At 36.8% G+C, this 16,260-nt stretch overlaps 2 protein-coding genes across 3 annotated transcripts in view; one reads left to right on the top strand and one right to left on the bottom strand.

Moving 5' to 3' along the window:
• The window catches only part of LOC150109457 (mitochondrial ribonuclease P protein 1 homolog), a 33,185-nt gene extending 32,716 nt beyond the window's left edge, over positions 1–469 (top strand). Inside the window, exon 4 of the mRNA XM_090408417.1 lies at positions 267–469. Coding sequence (XP_090264543.1) covers positions 267–268 — 2 coding nt within the window. The 3' untranslated portion in view covers positions 269–469. The remainder of the gene's footprint in view (positions 1–266) is intronic.
• Positions 1–10,486, bottom strand: part of LOC150109456 (trafficking kinesin-binding protein 1-like) — a 574,911-nt gene extending 564,425 nt beyond the window's left edge. For both annotated transcript variants that reach the window (XM_090413241.1, XM_090413254.1), the window contains exon 1: positions 10,168–10,486. In XM_090413241.1, the coding sequence (XP_090269367.1) occupies positions 10,168–10,228 (61 nt within the window). In that variant the 5' untranslated portion in view covers positions 10,229–10,486. The remainder of the gene's footprint in view (positions 1–10,167) is intronic.
• Between the last annotated feature and the right edge of the window lie 5,774 nt (positions 10,487–16,260).

Below are 16,260 nucleotides of genomic sequence, written 5' to 3'. Positions count from 1 at the left end.
TCGAATTTTGAAGGCTTGACACTCAGGGTATCCTTGAATTTCAAAACGTTTCAAATAACTTGACAAAAAACGTACAAAAAAAAAAAGGCTTATCATTTTATATTATAGAGTAGATATGTATGTGCGTATGTGTGTTTTGAAAATTAAAAATATTAATCTGATAGGTAAACTGTCATTGTGAAAATTGTTCTGATAATATCTTCTATACTGTGGCTTCTGTATGTTATCATTTTTCAATTTTTATGTTTTCATTTTGTACTTTAAAGGACGTGTTACTTGAACGTGATAATCACCAACAGAAATCAAGAAGACATGGCAGCAAAAATTTTCCGCTTTTATACATACGTACAGTGGCAACACGGAATTGAAATATTCACAGATGTGTAGGAAACATCTTATTGTAATTTTGAATTCACACAAAAGTGTAGTCTTGTACAGAATAAAATCTCATTCTATTGACTGGTTAAAATTTCTATTTTTATATTATATATACATTGTATTTCTATGCAAATATTTGCATAGAAATATAATGTCATGCAAATATTTGCAAGTACATTGGAACCTCGGTTGTCGAACATAATTCGTTCCTAAAGGCTGTTCGGAAACTGATTTGTTTGAAAACTGAAACCATTTTCCCCATAAGAATTAATGAAAATGGAATAATCCGTTCCTGAACCCTAGATGATTGCTTATTTAAACCCTTACAGCGGTATTTCATGCATAAAATCATATACAAAAACGATGAAAATGCATAAAATCTTGCATAAAAAAATAAACGCAATAAATAGATAAAATATAGACGAAAAAAGGTGGTCTCTTTCCACAAAACTTTGCATCTCACCCCATTTCACACACATTTCTTTGCTCAAACAACTAGAAATCCTCCCTCTGTCTCTGAAAACATTTCTTCAACCACCGTCTTTTGCTGTGATGAGCTCATTCCTGTGGTCCTCCATCAGTATTGCCAACTTCCAAACCAATGCTTTTGCCCAGAGACACAACTCCATCCACAACAGCAACATACTCATCCTCAAAGCCCTCAATGGCCACATGGAGTGGCCAAAATTAAACTTCCCCTATTCGGAGCCTTGTGTAGCTCGATCTAACAATCAGAATACCACCAAATTTAGTAGGTAGATTAATCAAGTCATGGAAAGGATTACGTGAAAAAAAATAATTCGAATGTCGTTGACAGGGGACTGTACAATGTGAAAAATAAAATGCATTAAAATGAACAGACCAATGAATAAAGACTAAACTGAAACGAAAGATTAACTTTATTTGTTTAATACCAATATTAATATCCTCGAAATTACATCTTGTACACCAACAGCGAACATAACATGTATGAAGGAATATTCGTCAGAATCTGTGATACATTGTCCTTTAAGGCTGTGTTATAAACGTTGCTTCCTTAATTTATTATTTATTTTAGATGGCATTATTTAGGTAGGGAACATTACTCTCTGATTCTCCTTTATATATGCCCTATCGATACTCAAACTACCTATCAGTTTTATGGCCGTCACTTAGATTGCTCACGTGTGCGAATTTGCTAAAGAAACTGCCCCTGGATAGAGCCAATTCCTTTATTGAAAATCTGGAGCTGTCTCCTCGGGTTCTGGAAAATTTGTTTGTTAATGCTGCGCCATCCAGAACCCTTAGATCAGGAAAAGCTTCTTAATCAAAGAGTGAACTCACCACATGGTTATACAATTTATATAATAGCTGTTTCCAAGTTAGCTAAATCCTTTATTTTAAACTCTCATTGCAGTCGTGGTCTTCCCCAATTAATTAGTTCTGCTCAGGTTCTACTTAATGAGTGGTGCATTGGATTCATACATCAGGCAATTTGTTAGGTAAAAGAAAAAGGATTTATTCATCAAACTATCAATACAAATTTATAAGATTTGTCCTATGACTAATGTAAATTTTTCTCGGGGACTCACATTGGTGATCCCTGACTAAAGTAAATCCCTCTCAGGGGCTGACATTGGTGAGTACGAGCATGGCAAACCTGAGATACCCAAGCTAGACCTGATCTTACTTCATACAATGTACACTTGGTATATCATATCTGGAGACTGGTCTTCTACTCTTCTTTCCCTCTACTCTCTCTTACTTCTTACTCCCCCCCCCAGTGCTATTAGAGCAACTCGTGGGCAAGGGGGTGACTTTCCTCTCAAGCTGTGAAAGCAGCTGAATTCAGGTCAAGGAATGGGGGTTGACACTTGATGAAAACTTAACCATTGAAACTGAATGAACTCTAACCAACCTAAAGATACAAGCTGGCTCGACCGTCGCCCGGTCAAACAAGGGTTGTGCCCACTACCAGGGAACCAAGATAGTGAAGGCGAAAAAATATGCTAATGGAACAAAACATCACCTAATAGACAGGAAAAACATAAACATAGGAACATGGAATGTAAGAACTCTTCACCAGGAAGGAGCATTGGAAATATTACTGCATGAATTAGACAACTACTGATGGGAAGTGATTGGACTCTGTGAAACCAGATTAAATGGAAAAGGAGAACTCCACCATGGACAGTACAAAATCTTAACTTCAAGCAGGGAGGACAGCAAACACCAAGGGAGTAGCACTTATATTAAAACCAAAGGCTCAAAACTCTACTGTCATACAATCCTATCTCACCTAGGATAATTAAAGCAAGACTCAAAACATCAATCGGATCACTAACTATTATTCAGGTATACTCACCAACTTCGACATCATCAGAAGAAGACATTGAGGAGTTCTATGTAGATTTGCAAAAAATAGTACAGCAGACATCAAGTCAAGATCTAATTGTAATGGGGGACTTAAATGCAAAAGTAGGCAAAGACTGGGACCTGGCCAAGAGTAATCGGAAAGTTCTGGTATGGAGAAAGCAATGAATGTGGTGAAAGACTGCTAAACTTCTGCTCAAATAATAGACTAACAATAACCAACACTCTCTTTAAACATCCAAAACCCCAAAGAAAACGGACATGGATATCACCAGACAGACAAACAAACCAAGAATATGATAGACTATAGTATTGTAAACCAAAGATGGAAATCAAGTATCCTAAATTGCAGATCCTTCTCTGCAGATTGTGTATCAGACCATAAGCTAGTATTAGCAAACCTAAGAATAAAGTTAAAATCTGGAAGTACTTTTAGAGTCAAAAGGAGACTGAATGTAAAAAAAAAAACTACAAGACAACAATATTCTACGAAAATATCAACTAGAACTAGATAAAAACCTGAAGGAACTACCAAAACAGAATATAAACATCAAAGAACGTTGGTGCAAATTAAAGGAAATAATATAATATTAAATTCGGCAGAAACAACAATAGGTTACACAGAAAGAGAAAGTAAAAAGGATTGGATTTCGAATGAAGTAAAAAGGTTAAGCGATCAAAGGAAAAGCATGAAACTAAAACAGAACTATAACAGAAATGAATATAATAGATTAACCAGAGAAATTAGAAAACTAGTTAAAAGAGACAGAATAACTGGCAAATTAGTAAGACACGGACAACAAAAATTATGATCAAAAACAAAGAGGGACAACTAATTGAAAGTAAAATAAAAAGAATGGCCAATGGGAAGAATACTTCAAAGATTTATATAATAAAAACGATTCCAGCCACTGAAATGGAAGAGAAAACAAATATCTTTACCAAAGAAATAATAGCACACAGCATAGAAAAGATCAAAACCAGGAAAGCACCTGGCATTGATCAAATACATGCAGAATGCTTAAAAGCAGGAAAGGAACAACTTTTGGAACCACTAAAACATTATTTGAAAGGATCTACAAAAACGAAGCAGTGCCTACTGATTGGACCAAATCAGTCATAGCTCCAATATACAAAAAGGAGATAAAACAGGATGCAATAATTACAGAGGCATTAGTCTCCTCAGTATTCCAAGTAAAGTGTTTACGAAAGTACTCCAAAAAACAAATTAAGCCATATATAAAACTGGCACTAGGAGAAGAACAAGCAGGTTTCAGACCAGGGCGAAGCACAATTGATCAACTATTCACCTTAAGACAGCTAATAGAAAAGACACTGGAGTACAAGCAAGGTTGCTACATAAATTTCATACTTTCGTCAGGCATTTGTTTCAATCCGTAGAAGAGAACTATGGAAAACTATGGAAGAATTTGGAATTCCCAACAAAACCATAAAAATAATAAAGAATCTGTATGAGAAATCTGAAAGTGCAGTAAAAATGGAGGACACCTTAACCAACTGGTTCCACACAGAGAGCGGGGAGTAAGACAGGGATGTAATCTGTCACCAGACCTGTTCAATCTTTCACTGGAAGAAGCAACCAATAAGGCCTTAAACAATAAAGACTCCAGAATCAAAATATATGGAGAAAATGTGACAAATTTAAAACTTGCATTACTTGCAAGCACAGAAGAAAATCTACAGCGAATTTCTGATAAAATAAAGGAGGAGTGTATAAAATCTGGATTAAACATAAATATAGACAAAACAAAAATTATGCAAATATGAAAAAGAAGCACCAATCTGAAAATTTAAATTGATAGTAAGTATCTCGAGCCAGTAGAAAACTTCACCTACCTTGGAGGAGTTATTGGGAACAATGTGAAATTATAAAAGATATAAACAGACGAATCAGTCAAGCATCTCAAACTTTTGGACGACTTAATAAAATATGGACGGCAAGAGACATCAAACAAGTAACAAAAGTAAGAATCAATGAAACAATGGTCCTCCCAATACTCCTCTGTGGAAGTGAATGCTGGAATCTCAAAATGGCTAAAGAGAAAAAATTATTAATTACTGAAATGGGTTGACTAAGAAGATTACTTGGAGTATCTCTGTTGGGTAGACTAAGAAACGAAGACATAAGGAAACGACTAAAAGAAGAAATAACAATAATAGACAAAATCCAAGAAAGAAGACTGCGATGGTTTGGCCATGTCATCAGAATGGCCGAAAGACTACCATCTAAAGCCCTGAATACAACGATGGAAGGTAAAAGATCCAAAGGACGGCCCAGAATTAGATGGATAGACAAAATAAAAGTGGACCTGTAAACCAAATCACAATAAGCGACACCAAACTGGACAGAATTGATCGGATTCTCCCGGGAAAGATGGAAGTGGAAAGAGTTCATTCGGCCTCATCATCATCCACATAGATGATGGAAGAGAGAAAAAAGAAGAAATCTTTCTCCTAAGTTAACAGACCTAACTACACAATACTTCAATATTGTTAGTTGAATTCTACCATGAGACAATATTAATTCCGAATCAATTCACTAATATTAACAATTTCTCTCAATGTTTAACTTATCAAACTTCAAGCATTACTAAATTATAACATACTATATACAAATTATCACCACACTATATCAGAATTCACTCTCAGAGATAAAACATTCTAGTATCAGACTAAGCCCTAAAATCCTGTTTCATATCTTATATAGGTCCCACTAATGAATAATTTTGAACATTATTACACACAAGGGAAACTAAAAGATTCGTACTTTACAGAGACTTTCGGACTTCGTCGGGTCTATCTCTCGATCTTTACAATTCTTTCCACAGGTCATTCCTTCTTCTTCCTCACAGTTGCTTTTCGATGGGCCAGCCTGGAACTCGCAATAATGAATTATCCTCTCCGATGTAGACGAGAACAGCTCTGCTTAAGTTGGTCCACATGGTCTAGCATGACGGTTAGCTTGCGTTGATTTTTTTGCCTTTACTTACGAAATGCCCGCACTTGGCTCGCTACTCAGCTGCGAGCTGGGCCCCTCGAGTCACCTGCGCCAAAGTTCAGAGAGAAGCAACCAAATGAGCGCTGGGAGCCTAAGAGAGAGAGAGAGAGCGCAAACTAGTGGTGTCAAGCTTTTTATATCGTACCTTGAGCAGCACTCCTACAGCGTTATACCTTTTCTCTCGGCACTACTCCTTCGCACGCGGTTCCGGTTCTGGCGTCTCCCGGGAAACTCCTGCATGCAACTTACTCCGTATGTGACTGCCGTGGGGAAGGTTACTAATCCGAATGTCTCGTTTGCGAACTTTGAATTCACTTTTTCATACTAACATAATTTTCATCAATTTTTCTTCCATTGTTAAATTTACAAGAATCTTCTGTGCTTGGTCGCTTGAAGTCAAACTTATGTTTAAGTCTAGTCGCCCACTCGAGGAACTTTATCTAAGCCTTTCTTCGACCGATTCCCAAGTTAGTCGATTTCTGCACGGGAAAGCGGGTTTTTCCTCCCGGAAAGTCGGTTTTTTTTATCCCGTGACCTCAAGAAAATTGACCATAGTACCTACATTATTTCAGACAGTAAAATATCTTATTAGGGTTAGATACCAAGAGATAGTAGCACTTGTTTGCCAGCCTCTTCATCGGCGGCTGCTATAATTAGTGATAGACATGGGCCAGCTATCTCTGATTGGCTACTGATGGATGTTGAACTGCCCACTCAGTCTCCGAAAGCTAGAGGGTATAAAGGCCTCGCCTACTCCCTATAAAGGGAATAAAAGGCATTAGCTAATTTTGTGATTTGATCAGGTAATATTATCTTACATGGAACAGTCCAATATTAAAAGCGTTTATTTAAAAATTTTTCAAACAATTAACATCTCTACTTATATACAAGTATTTCTCTCAGTGATTTGATGCTTTTTAAATCCTGAATGAGATATTTCACAACAAAGTCTCTTCATTCAAGATTCAACAACGGTTTCCCCTTTAATTTTTTTCTTTGTTAATCCTCACAATTTCTGGAGGGGAGTTATTCATGTGTCTGATCTTCAAGCTATCTCTAGATCGGAATACATTCTCTGACTCTTCCCTTTCTATTCCACCTCTTACATTATGTTGGATGCTTCTTTAGTTATTGATGAATTTTACTTCATCAGGGCTGCTTTGCTCCTCACGTGATGTGAGTATATCATACCTTAGTTTTCCACAGACTCTTCTAGGCCTTTTAATGATACGAATATAATTAATCCCAATCACCTTCGGCTGAACTTCATCCAGACTTTCGTTCGTATTGTCGTGTACAATGGGTAGTTTGACCTCTAATGTGCAATTAGCTTCAGAATGATTTCTCTCTCTCGATGAGGAGGCTTCTTCTGAACTAGATTGATTGCATATTATGATGTCTCCAATTCTCTGAGTCTGTTCTACATCGTCTCACAACTTGATTCGATGCCGAGTGAGCTCTTATATTTATTCAAGTGAGGTGGTCTTTGATTCTCTTTAGTTATCCTTTTTCTTCCAAGAAGGGATATCTCTTTTTGTGCGTAATCACACGCCAATTTATGCCTTACAAGGAAATCATTTCTAAATATCAATTTTATGTGTGGGAGAGAATTCCTGGGAAGGACTAAGAACTCATGCCAAACACACAAATTGAATTCTGGCAAATACTTTCAAATTTACTGACTTGGTTGCATAAATTGTGGAGGTTGCTCTTCCTGACAGTCTTACTGATCTTCAAAAGTGCGAGACTCCTTTTCTTACATAGGGTTCCAACGCCTTGAAATAATGTTTCTCTGTGTCTAACAAAGCTTTACAATATTTTCCACAAATCCTTCCCTCTACAATCATTCCAGAAGATGTCCTTTGTATTTTCGACCCTTCTTCCAGGTTCGGTTGGCACGTACATGGGACTTTGACTCCTCATTATAACTCTTGTTGGAACGTTTCCTGCTGCTATAACAATTGCGGGAAAGATGCCCAATCTTATCTCAATTGAAGCACCTAGGTGGTTCTCTTCTATCATTTCGTTCATTGACTCTCTTTGATGTTAGTGGAGACACTGCAGCATCTTGAGTTGTTACCATTGCCAATTTCTGCACCACAGCATCCAACCGATCAAGCACAGGTTGTTGCAACTTTTCAACCTCTATACGTATCATCTCAGCAGTTCTTTTGGTCTGAGAACAAGATAGTTCAGGGTTTCTCATAGATGCCGCTGCCAGTTGGCTTAGCACCGCATCAAGGCATTCCATGACAGGTTGTTTTAGTCGCTCAACTTCCTGCTTAATTATGGATCGAATTTCACTCATGATGAGTGAAATTCGATCAGTAATATCCTCTGTTAATCGATTGGTGTTGACTGACTCAACTCTGTCGCCTTCATTTCTTTTCGGGTTCTTGGGTTTTTCCTTCTTCTCATAACACTCTTTCTCAGCTTTAGGGTGATTTACGGAATCATTCCCTTCCTTAATAAAATTAACAAAGCCAGTAGCAGATGCTGGATGAATGTCTCTGAGCATATGCTCCTTGTCTTTTACGGCATTGTAGCATTCTTCTAAGTTTGTTATTTTCTTCTTGAAAGCTGTCTCCCTCAACTCTTGTTTCACCCACAGTCTGAAATGATGGAAGACTGCCCAATCTAGATGGTGTTGTCCTCAATCGAGACGTTTAGGGTGCTCACAATGGTCATAAATCTGTTGTAGAAATCTGTTACATTTTCTCGGTCCTTCTGTGCTCCTCTGCAGCTTCCATAAGTTTGGTCCTAAACTTCTTAGTTTTGAGAACTGAGAAATGAGGACTTCCTTGAATTTGGAATAATCCAGGTTTCCTTTAGGATAGGTGAAGAATAGAGAAAATTCTTCACCTTCCCTACAAGCTTATTGCGCAGTAGTATGAGGAGCTGAAATTCCGTCCACCTACCAGCTTTTCTTAATTCTTCGACGTAGCTGAAAAATGCTGAGACGTCAGTCTGCTTCCGAGAAAATTGTGGGAATACCTGCTGCTGATTAATGCTCCTAAAAATTCTGAATCATCCATCCCAGAACTTGTTGACTGAGTCATACTTGTATCTAAGTTTACAATATATTTAATTCCTCTTAAACACTAAATTTACTATTAAATTTCTCTGTAAATTAACTGCCTCATTTGAATCCAAAACCTACTCACATTGATTTATCAATCTTTTTGGATTAATTGAGTAAATCAAATCCTGTCGGCTGTGCCATTATTATAAATGTTGGTTCCTTAACACTTTCATTGCCAAGCTGAAGCTGAAAATTGGAATTTCGTGTGATGGGCAATTTTTTTTTATCTTTTTATTTAGTTAGCGACGTCCACGTGATCGGCCGTTTGGTGAGAATTCGCATCGCGTGATCGAGCGATATCGTTCATTTCCAAGCTGAAAATTGCAATTTCGTGTGGTGGCCAAATTTTTTTTATTTTTTTATTTAGTTAGCGACGTCCACGCCATAACGCGTGATCGGCCGGTTGGTGAGATATCGCGCGATATCACGTGATTGGCAATGAACGTGTTAATTTATTAGTTATTATTTACTTTAGATCGCATTATTTAGGCAGGGGACATTACTCTCTGGTTCCCCTTTGTATGCCCTATCGATACTCAAACTACGTATCAATTCTGTGGCCCGTCACTTAGATTGCTCACTTGTGCGAATTCGATAAATAAAATGCCCCTGGATAGAGCCAATTTCTTTATTCAAAATCTGGAGCAGTCTCCTCGTTGGGTTCTGAAAAATTTGTTTGTTAATGCTGCGCCATCCAGAACCCTTAGATCAGAAAAAGCTTTTTAATCAAGGAGTGAATTCACCACATGATTATACAATTTATAAAATAACTGTTTCCAAGTTAGCTAAATCCCTTATTTTAAACTCTTATTGCAGTCATGGTCTTCCCCAATTAATTAGTTCTGCTCAGGTTCTACTTAATGAGTGGTGCATTGGATTCATACATCAGGAAATTTGCTAGGTAAAAGAAAAGGGTTTATTAATCGAACTACCACAATACAAATTTACAAGATTTGTCATATGACTAAAGTAAATCTTTCTGCTGAATTAACAGACTTAACTATACAATACTTCACTATCGTTAGTTGAATTCTACCACGAGACAATATTAATTCGGAATCAATTCACTGATTTTTATCAATCGGATCTACAATTTCTCTCAATGTTTAACTTATCAAACTTCAAGCATTACTAAACTATAACATACTATATACAGATTATCACCACATCAATTATATCAGAATTCACTCTGAGACAAAACATTCTAGTATCAGACTATGCCCTAAAGTCCTGTTTCACATATCTTATATAGTTCCCACTAATGAATAATTTTGCACATTATTACACAAAAACTTCTTTTATACACGTAAGGGAAACTAAAAGATTCGTATGTTACCGGGACCTTCGGACTTCGTCGGGTCTATCTCTCGATCCTTACAATTCTTTCCACAGCTCATTCCTTCTACTTCCTCACAGTTGCCTTTCCGATGAGCCAGCCTGGAACTCACAATAATGAATTATCCTCTCCGATGTAGACGAGAAGAACAGCTCTGCTTAAGTTGATCCACATGGTCTAGCATGACGGTCAGCTTGCGTTGATCTTTCCCGCTTTACTGACCTAATGCCCGCACTTGGCTCGCTACTCGGCTGCCTAACTGCGTCTAGACATCATTCTGTTGACCGCTCTCACGTATTCATCTCAGGGAATAACTCGAGTTGGGCCCCCTCCAGTGACCTGCGCCAAAGTTGAGAGAGAAGCAACCAAATTAAGAGCACTGAGAGTGAGAGCCTAGGAGAGAGAGAGAGAGAGAGAGAGCGCAAGCTAGCAGTGTCAAGTTTTTTATATCCTACCTTGAACAGCGCTCCTACAGTGTCATACCTTTCCGCTTGGCACTACTCCTTTGCACGCGGTTCCGGTCCTTCTCCTTGCGTCTCCCGGGAAACTCATGCACGCCACTTACTCCGTGTGTACATGACTGCCGTGGGGCAAGTTACTAATCCGAATGTCTTTTGAGAATTTTGAACTCACTTTTTCATACTAACATAAATTTCATCAATTTTTCTTCCATTGTTAAATTTACAAGAACAGGTAATATTATCTTACATAGAACAGTCCACTATTTAAAGCGTTTATTTAAAAAATTTTCAAGCAATTTACATCTCTACTTATATACAAGTATTTCTCTCAGTGATTTGATGTTTGTTAAATCGTGAATGAGATATTTCACAACAAAGTCTCTTCATTTAAATTTAACACTATCAAGTTTTCAAGACGCTGCAACGATAGACGTTAGCATTCAGGTACCCACACAACCAAAAATTGCATTTAGTAATATTAAGGGATCGAGGTGGCCATGTAATTAGAAAGAAGCGACTAATCACTCTTTCTTCTGTGAACTGATGCTGTAGAGGCTGCTATACCGGTCGTGCAATGTGGGGAGGCATTCCATCTTGTATAAAAATAGGCTCATCCAGGTGTCGTTGCTGAAGTTGCGGAATAGCGAAACTGTTCCGCATATCGCGATATTTCCGTGCGTTAATTACTAGTCCTCTCGGAGTGATATCTTCAGAAAAGAATGGTCATATTATAAAATCTGCTGTGAACCACACTAGACTGTTATTATCGGTGACTGTAATGGGTGTTTCCGATTGTCGCACTGCTACTACCAGCAACATTTTCGTGTGATCTGTCGACAATCGCGGTGAGAACTTTTTCAATTACCTGTGGTGGCACTGGTTTCTGTCCTTTGTCAGGTCAAACTTCCAAAGATTCTGTCTCTTCAAAGTTCTGAATAATCTATCTAACTTCGTTAGCTGACAGAGGACCTGTAAGCAAGGTCTGGCTTGTTCTAAACTCACGAAGAGCGGCTGATGTATTGCACTCACCAAGGTAAAATAACTTTGCAAATGAGTCGCATGTTGAACAAGACATCAATAGAAATGCGTTTGTGAAGTTGAGTTTTCCCTTTTCTTTATAGCTCTTATGACGCCAGCGAAACATGTGCTCAACTTCGTTTTATACAAATGTTCGGTGTGTGTGTGTGTGTGTGTGTGTGTGTGTGTGTGTGTGTGTGTGTGTGTGTGTGTGTGTGTGTGTGTGTGTGTGTGTGTGTGTGTGTGTGTGTGTGTGTGTGTGTGTGTGTGTGTGTGTGTGTGTGTGTGTGTGTGCGCGCGCATATATATAGTATTGAGAATATTCTCCATTTAGTAGAATTGTTCTGAGCTTATCAGGTACCACAGCACCTCTAAAGAGAGAATATTTTCTCAATTGAAAATATTTTAGTTTACCGAGAAAAGGCAAGAAAGGATCAACAATTTCAAATTTATTTGCAACTTTGAAGAAGACTGCAGGAAATTTTATGAAAAAATTTTAAATATTAAGATGATACGGGAAAAAAATGAGTCTCCGTGGCTCAGTCTGTATAGACGAACCCCTTTGGTCGGAAAGACCTGGGTTCAATTCCCGTCCATGAGCGAGGAGCCTTTATCATAAGGCCTTTTCGACTAAAGGTGAGTTAGTCGGTCTCATATGGCGATAGAGGGGTTTTTCTCTAGGAAACTCGGGTTTTTCATTCACAAAAAAGGCAAACAGGTTATGTGAACACACACACACACGCACATTTACAAACATAAAAATACTGTAGGGTAAGAAAAGCAATGGGAAACCACCTTGCACCATAATTAGGCTTGCCAGACGTCCCGTATATACGGAACTGTCTCGTATTATACTTATAGGGACAACCTACTATCTCGTATTTTAATGAAAAAATAATATTATAAATATTATGTTAAGCAATTATAATTTTCAAAATTCTTTTCGAATATTCCAACTTAAATTGATTTGTAAGCCATAATAACTGACAATTTGAGGATATTAATTTTGTTAACAGTTTACGGCGACATGGCGGCGACGGTCCCTTTCATTGGTCGCTTTTTATTTAGTATAAGCATTTTATTTATAATTTTGTACAGATATATTGCATTTGTTTAATTTCAAACAGTTCTTATTTGAAAATTGTGCGGTGCGGTATCGGTACAGTACGGGGGATGTTATATTTAAATAATTATTAAAAAATAATATCTCGCCTTTTTCGAATGTGCGATATTTGGTTAATACATAAAATATATAATTAAAGGTAAATTAATTTTCTTTATTAATTATACAAAGGTAAATTAAATTTTGTTTCTTTCCTTAATCCCTTAACAATGCCAAAACGAAAGTGCGTTTTTAACGGTGATTATTCAAAAGAATGGAATTTTATTGCAAAAGGAAAACATAACAACGAAGTTGAATGCACAATCTGTGGACGAACGTTTAGTACTGTACTGCACATGGGGAAAGATTGGATATTACACAACACATTAGCACTTAGAAACACAAATTGAGCATTTCGAGTTCCAGTTCCAAAAGTATTGCTACTCATTTTGTAAAATCAAATACCAGATTTATTTTTTATTTTGTAAAACCAACTCACCAAAATTGTCCCATATTCGGTAAACAAATTATGGGGGGAATGGGTGACCGTTTGGGACGTTTTTAGAGATAGGTATACTCAGTTAAACTACTTGAATGTCTACCAAGAACAGTTATTCTGCTTATGTTATTTTTAATATTTAGGATAATAGAAAAAATATAAATAGTAATAGAATAAAATAAAAAATATAAACATAAATGGATGGAACATGTTCAAAAATGAAAATAGAAAGATTACCAAAACAAGCCTTAAAGTACAAGCCATTAGGAAAAAGAAAACCAGGACGTCCTCTTAAACGATTCAACGATGACTTCTAAGGCCGGAACAGGCCATGCTAGGCCTAAATCCTTGATACGTATGATGATGATGATGATGATGATTTAATGTTTTTTTTTTTTTTTTAATCTACACAGACATGCGTTGTTTTTATTTTCTTTAGAAATAATTTTATTTTTGATAATAGTTTTATAGAACTATTTTATAGATTCACCAGTATGTTAAAATCAGCATGTTGGAAAAATTAATATTTCAAAATATATAATTTCAATTGTTATTTTTTATTCCCCCTCACTCTGATAAATGTCCCAGTGTGGATGATTTACTATATGACCACCCTATGTGTAATTCGACAATATAAACATACCGGCAAGACCAAATAGCTACACATCAGCAACCATGAAATGCAAAGCTGTAAGTCATTATTTGACGGATCAAAAATAACTAGTAGTAGAACGCAATCCTTGCACTGTTTTGAACCTTAAATGAAGTACGAAAAAAATAAACAAGGAAGTGGTTAACCAATAAATAAGAAAAACTGACTGGAAACAAATGGCATTACCGGACTCTGATATGTTTTATAATCAAAGTCACACTGGAGGAACTATCACAAGTAAGTCAGATGTTTGGCTTCCAACCATAAGAGAATCAGACCTACTTTCTGCAATCAAACAAATCATTCCAAACAAAGGGCCAGAAATCGATGGTAATAAGGCCCAAAAATATTAATCAACACACAGTTAGCCGAAGTCTGATCATACTAAAATTAATAAATAAAATTTTTGAAACTGGACATATACTTAACACATTAATGACCTCACCTAATCATACCCATATACAAACACGAGAAAAGAAATTCAATCAACAACTACATTACCAGTAATCAACCAAATTACGGAGAGGATTCTTCTTAACAAACTTGCTACATGAACAGGAAAATGTGATATCATTCCTAAAACAGTACTGTTTCCAGAAAGGTAAAGGAACAACAACAACAACTCTGTTGGAGGCTTTCATGAATCTAATCAAGACTGCCTTAGATAAAAACAAAATTATTATGGCGATCTTTATTGACCTGGCTAAAGCATTTGATACGCTAAAACATGCGGTACTTCTAACAAAACTAAGACATATTAGAATAGGTGGGTTTCTGTTCATGTCGTTTAAAAATTATCTCCAAAACAGGAAACAAATAACACAGAGATCATCATTACCAGTAGCCTTTGGAGTTTCACAGGAAGTGGTTCATTCTCCTTTCCTTTTTAAGATCTATATGCACAATATCAATTAGCTATTTCTCAAAGGCAAGATTTTCCTGTATGCAGATGATACGGAAGTGGTGTCCATTCATACTGACATAAGCACCACACAAGCTAACATGCAACATAACCACTCTGGTCACCAGATGGTTTACCATAAGCTCAATTTACCTAAATTCTGACAAGACAAGACAAAATCTATGATTTTCAGAAACCCATTCAGCCAGCCAGTTTGACAATAAGTACATAATAATGCAACACCCCGTTCCTAAACACAAGGCAAATACATAAGTAAAACAACCGCCATTTGACAGGTTAAAAATATACGATACCTTGGGATTTAACTTGATGCAGAGTTAAACGAGAATAACAACATAAAACACCTACAAGGTAAATTCCGTAAAAAAATAGCAAGTATGCTCTATAGACTGAAAAATTTACTCCTGTATACAAGGCATTGTGTGAAAATGCACTTATACACTCTGGGAAAACTATAAATTAAACAGAGTAATATATCTGCATCATAAAAATGATAAAGCTGATTTAGTAGCAAATATTTGATTCAAACTTTATCTGCGCTACAATGATAGGGCATAAAATATTAACAGCTAAACACCTATGATGCCACCACGCAGTTATGGTAAGTATAGAATATCCTTAACCATGTCCCGTATAACAAGACCTCAAACAACTAACTGCATTACATATAGATACAGCAATTATAACGGAAAAGCCACTCGGAATTTTTATATTCCATATATGCTAAACAAACTTCTATTTGAAAACAAAAACTTTCCGATCTACAGTACTACAAAACTACAAATCGAACCCTAACGTTCGAACCTGTAAAGTCTTCCTTCTGGCAGTCTACCATTATGGGACCAGAAACGTTTCAACAAGGCCGCTCATGCATCTCACAGTTACAAGCATATTTAAACCACTTGTTGCATTCAACTAGCTTATAATATCATGAGAGCGTCTCGACATTCTAGAGAAAACACGAATCTTACTTTGTTTTAAAAACAGTGGAGATAAGTTCTGTAGAAATTCTCTTGAATTGAAGATCATGTTATGTTTGTAAAACTGTGGTTTGCAATGCTGTTTAACGCATCACCTTTATGCCTAAGAGAAAATTTAAAAGATGGTGCACAAGTAAGAAAATGCTACTTGGACAATACCACTTTCGTGTGACTTAAACAGTTGACATTAATGGTAATAACGACTATACTGCACTTTGTGTGTGTGGGGGGGGCGTGCGTGCGTGCGTGCGTGTGTAATAACTTCTGAATGAAAACTGAAAAGAGCCTATGTATAATACATGATTATATGTAGAAAGAAAAGGGTTCTAAGTTCGATTCTAGTTGACGACTGTAGGAACATATCCTAACCCTTTTTTCGACCGGTTAACGAATTAATCGATTTCTGACATGGGCAAACGATTTGCGTATCTCAGTGGAAGCAGCGGTTGTGCTACACAGC

Source organism: Typopeltis vanoorti, chromosome 2 (genome assembly GCF_054136105.1).
Source record: "Typopeltis vanoorti isolate ZY-2024b chromosome 2, IOZ_Tvanoo_1.0, whole genome shotgun sequence".
Classification (NCBI taxonomy): Eukaryota; Metazoa; Arthropoda; class Arachnida; order Uropygi; family Thelyphonidae; genus Typopeltis; species Typopeltis vanoorti.
The sequence above is the reverse complement of the archived record's forward strand: the minus strand, read 5'-3'. Positions and strand labels throughout refer to the sequence as shown.